The 5,085-nt window shown below is 49.9% G+C and overlaps 1 protein-coding gene across 1 annotated transcript in view; it reads right to left on the bottom strand.

The window, feature by feature from the left end:
* The window catches only part of ENDOU (endonuclease, polyU-specific), a 12,297-nt gene extending 8,777 nt beyond the window's left edge, over nt 1-3,520 (bottom strand). The window contains exons 1-3 of the mRNA XM_010837551.1: nt 3,411-3,520; nt 775-854; nt 467-540 (exon numbers count right to left, since the gene is read on the bottom strand). Coding sequence (XP_010835853.1) covers nt 467-540; nt 775-854; nt 3,411-3,520 — 264 coding nt within the window. The remainder of the gene's footprint in view (nt 1-466; nt 541-774; nt 855-3,410) is intronic.
* Between the last annotated feature and the right edge of the window lie 1,565 nt (nt 3,521-5,085).

Below are 5,085 nucleotides of genomic sequence, written 5' to 3'. Positions count from 1 at the left end.
CTCCCCCAGCCCACCCTCTACTGCCAGCCCCGCCACCCCATCCCTACCCGCTACCAGCCTCGCTCTCCTGCTTCCTATTAAAGAACTCCAGGGAAGGAAAACAAACAAGCTTAATTGGTGCACACCCTTCACAGTCAGGAAGTCCTTTCTGATGCTGAACTCTCCTTTCAGGCCTGTTGTTTTTATAATCTTCCCTCTCTAAAAATAAAATCTCTTAACCCTCCCTCTCCCTCTTGCAGGCTTCAGACTCTTTCCTGCCTAACCCCCCAGCTCACTGAGGACCCCAGGGCTTCCTCCTGCCCAGGCCTCAAGAGTCCAGTGAGCCCCTCACCACCTCCAGGTGCTAGATTTGGGGTCCTGGCTGGCTTAGACCCAGGCCTATTGCTGTTGACATGGCTGACCTCTCCTTGCCCCATCCTGTGTCCCTTGTCCTTTCCCAAAGGCCCCCCTTTGCAGAGGCAGACTCACTGCTAGCCGGAGCGCCCTCTGTCTCCTCTTCCAGTTCCAGGAATAGCTCTGGTTCTTTGGGATTCTCTTCAGCTGTAGGTCAGAGAAGTAAAGTCACCAGTCACCCCCAAGGGGCCCCTCCTCTTTATCCCTGGTTCTCAGTCCTCCCAACCAAGCATGTGCAGTGGAAAAAAATACAAAACAGGGGCTTGGATACAACATACAAGTACCAGGTGAAGGAGGAGGAAAATAGAAATTGTGAGACAGAGGGGGATTGAAAACCATTCTAAAACATGAAAGAACATCCCCAGGCATGACCTTCCTCACCATTTACCCTTCTGGTACTCAGTGTTGCTGTTCGGTTACTAAGTCGCCTCCGATTCTTTTGCAACCCCGTGGACTGTGGCCCACCAGGCTCCTCTGTCCATAGAGTTCTCCAGGCAAGGATACTGGAGTGGGTTACCATTTCTTCTCCAGGGAATCTTCCCAACCCAGGCATCAAACCCACATCTCCTGCATTGGCAGGCAGATTCTTTACCACTGAGCCACCAGGGAAGCCTGGTGGAGAAGGAAATGGCAACCCACTCCAGTATTCTTGCCTGGAGAATCCCATGGACGGAGGAGCTTGGTGGGCTGCAGTCCACAGGTCGCAAAGAGTCGGACACGACTGAGCGACTTCACTTTCACTTTCACCAGGGAAGCCTGGTATTCAGTGTGCTCATCCGTAAAAACGAGAGTGGGGACAAAAAGTGGTCCCTTCTGGGATGAAAACTCTGAGGTTGGTATGACTTTTCTTTAATATAAATTGATAGATGGATAGGCTTGAATCCCCCAAATGACAAGGCCCTCACTTAGGAACATCCCTTACCTATAATAACTCCCAGGGTCAAGGGTGAACTTCTCCCAGGCCTCAGGGAATAAGAACTGTTTCCTGAGTTACCAACTTCCCTTCTTTCTTCACAGTTGCACTTGGCAATGGCCAAAGGCTGCGTTTGGGGGAAGGGCGTTCAGAAAAGCACATTCCTACTGTGCCCCACCCCCTTGCCTGCAAGCAGATTGACTGCAGCCTGAGCTCTAGGCGGAGAATAATGGAGTGGGGGTGGGGAGGAAGAGGAAGGCTTGACCTGGGGACTCAGCTCCTCTCTCCTCACAGAGTGGAATAAATTCCACCGCTCAAAGCCAACACTATTACAAAGTGCTTCAGAATCGGTTAGTGTGTTCACCACATAGTGTGGGTTATTACCATCAGACCCATGTCTGTGTGCTAAGTCGCTTCAGTCGTGTCCAGCTCTGCGACCCCAGGGACTGTAGCCTGCCATGCTCCTCTGTCTGTGGGATTCTCCAGGCAAGAATACTGGAGTGGGTTGCCATACCCTCCTCCAGGGGATCTTCCTCCTACATTGGCAGGCGGGTTCTTTGGCACTAGCACCACCTGGGAAGCCCATCAGAGCCACTGGGCAGGTTATTCACTGTCAACAAACATCTCCCTCCAATCACTTGCTTTCTGCCAGCCTGGTTAATGTTGACAATCCACAGGGTTCTTAACTCAGCCACACTTTATGCTGAATAGATTTCTGTGAGCTAATCTAGGGTCTCAACCATCATTTATAATATTTTTTCTATAGGAAAAGGGCTCTGAGTTGCACATCAGGGAGACGAATGAAATGGTTGCTAAGCTGAGTATGTTGAAATGGCAGGCTGATGGTCCACGGTGAACAAGCCACCCTGTGTCTGCTGAACGGGGCCCGGGGCGGCAGAGAAGGGCTGGGTCTGATTCTGGCACTGAGCTCTGGGCCTGGGTTTCCCTGCCTGGACCTGACAGCAGCAGTGCTAGTGCACTGGCGTTTTTGTGCAAATCGAATCAGCGCTCCTCAGGGTGGAAGCACCTCCGACGGCACACGGCTGGGTCAGCGGAGATCACGCTCGGGCAAATTAGGAAAAAGTACTCCTATCTCTCAGCAGACACAGCTCTTCACCAAGACACGTGGCTTAGCGAGGATACAGATTCAACTTTGGTTCAGCTTGCCTTCTCAATCAGAGGCTCTTGTGCAGTACACGACACACACAACGTATGCAGCTGGCCGTTAGGTACCAGGGCTTCAGTGACCATGTTTTCCAAGCTAGGAGTCGGGGCATATGAGTGGACAGTAAACAGCAGAAGACCATTTACCTAGGTGTCTAAAACATTGGAAGCATCAAAATAAGGGAATTGTTCAAAATGAGTTTTGCAAATTTAAAACTGGGTAGTTAGAATAGCAGAACAACTGGCTTTTGAGGGTGGTACTTGTTCTGCTTAACCCTTGGCCTAGGAATGATGTGCAGCCACTCAGTCCACTCGTGGTAGGAAAAGTGAAAGTGTTAGCCGCTCAGTTGTGTCTGACTCTTTGCGACCCCATGGATTGTATTCCCCCAGGCTCCTCTGTCCGTGGGATTCTCCAGGTAAGAATATTGGAATGGGTAGCCATTCCCTTCTCCAGGGGATCTTCCTGACCCAGGGATCAAACCTGAGGCTTCCATATTGCAAGCAGATTCTTTACCATCTGAGCCACTGGGGAAGCCCTGTGATAGGAAGAGTGGTGTGAATTGTGACGGTCATTGACACCCTGTGGTCTTCCTGGTGGCGTGCAAGTTGAGAAAGTTCACTACCATTTGTTTACTTTTGCAAATAATAATTGGTAATGTCATATATGCTAAAATGATACTTTCATCTTTTCACTTTTTTTTTTTAATTCCTTAAACTTTCCAGATATTAATCCTAATAGTTCAGACAGATGTTCCAGGTAAATGACTTCTATTTTAAGTTGGGGTCTTACATTGGGGACATCCTAATCCTCTTCAGGTCCTTTGAGCACCGTGATCAGTCTGGAACTCTGCTCTGGATAGCTGGACATCCTGGCCGGCAGTCCCTCCAGCAGGCTAGATGTGGTCATGGCCTGGTCTGCTGTACCTCCCAGACCCTTCACCCCACAAGGAGGCTCACCTGTACACAGCTGTTCATAGTCTTCACAGCAGTCCCCGTGCTGGGGACACCGGCGGTCACACTGGCAGACAGCATCCCGGTCAAATCTCTCATTACAGCGAGATGCGCATGACTCCCTTTTGCCTACGGTCAGTAAAGGTCAGACTCAGCTCCTTGGGGATTCTACTCTGCTCATCACAGTACCCTCTGCAGGAGGGTTCACAGACAGGGACGGGGACTTACCTAGCAGGAAAGGTCATTACTAGCTGCCAGGGATAAGTACCCACACAGCCTCCCATGCCTCTCCCGCACTGCCCACGAGCCATCACCCACCACCCACTGACTATTGCAGGGCTCATAATATAGACCAGGACCACAAACTCAGATGCCTACTGTACTAGACCTGTAACACAAACGAGTCAAGAGCAGGGAGGCAGTAGAAAGAGGTGGGGACTGTGACAGACTCAGAAACAATGCCCTGCCTGAGACTGGCAGCCACTAGCAGCTCCAGCCAATTGTCGCCATTTGGGATGCGGGCTAAGTGTTGCCAGAGCCTCCAGGTTTTTTTTTTCAACAGAAGCCTTCATTTTTATGTAAATTTTCCAATTTAAAAAAATTCGGAGAGACCAAAGAAAGAGGTCTGTGGGCTGGGCTTGGCCCAGAAACCATCATTCCCCTGTCACGTTGAGGATGGTGGATCACGGCTGTTCTAACGACCCCACCTGTCTTCTCCCCATGACTCATTCCCTGCCTGTCCATCCTGTCCCTTTTACATCTTCTGGTTCTTTGTTCTTTCCTCCCCTTAGCCTCGTCTCTCTGCACCTCCTTCCCCACTTGTTACAGCTTTCTGTCTCTTCTGGTCTTGGGAATGTGTTTGGATTAGTTTCGCTCAGGGTGGGGACTGAGGTGGGTGTGGGTGAGAATTGGGCTTTGGAACAAGAGCTGTTATGCAACCACAGACCACATCCCTTGCTCCAGCCAAATGACTTGCAGAAGCAAGCTTTTGGTCACATAAGGGGCATAAGACAAGAAAGTTTAAAAGAAATGGTACAAACCCACCACCACTGCTAAAAAAACAAGCCCACCACAGCAAAGACAGTGGAAGGGGGTGAGCCAGGTCAAGCTGGCTGCGCTCTCTTTCCTTCCACTCTAGGCTTTAAGGGTGATAACACAGCCTTTGTTTCCACTTGAGGTCCCTGAGGTTTGGATTTAGCGGGTTCTGGGTTTAGGGTCAGGCTGTGGGTTACAGAGAATGTCAGATCAGAGTCAGAGTCACGTTTAACACTGGAATTTGTATGAATGAAAAAACTTAAACCTAATTTTAGCCAGCGATTGGGGCTTGTTAGGTTTAGATGAAGAGCTACAGTTAGGATTTGGGCTTGAGTTAATTACTGGTAAAAATAACAATTTTGCATTGCTGTCTGGATAAGGAATGAGGAGTAAGTCTAAAACCACATTCAGGGTTGAGGAATGTGTCAAGACCAGGAGAGGACAAATAATCCCAATTTTGCCTTAGATAAGATTTGGGGTTTGGTCCTGGCTGCTGTTTCCCACAGGTATAGCATCGCTTAGGGTGGGGGTGGAGACGAGGGCTATGGGCTGGGTTACTAGTTTGGGATTAGGGCTTACACTGTTCTAATGAGGGTGACACAGCAGAGAGGCCAAGAACCCAGAGTCTG

Source organism: Bison bison, unplaced genomic scaffold (genome assembly GCF_000754665.1).
Source record: "Bison bison bison isolate TAMUID 2011002044 unplaced genomic scaffold, Bison_UMD1.0 scf7180017864077, whole genome shotgun sequence".
In the NCBI taxonomy this organism is placed as follows: domain Eukaryota; kingdom Metazoa; phylum Chordata; class Mammalia; order Artiodactyla; family Bovidae; genus Bison; species Bison bison.
The sequence above is the reverse complement of the archived record's forward strand: the minus strand, read 5'-3'. Positions and strand labels throughout refer to the sequence as shown.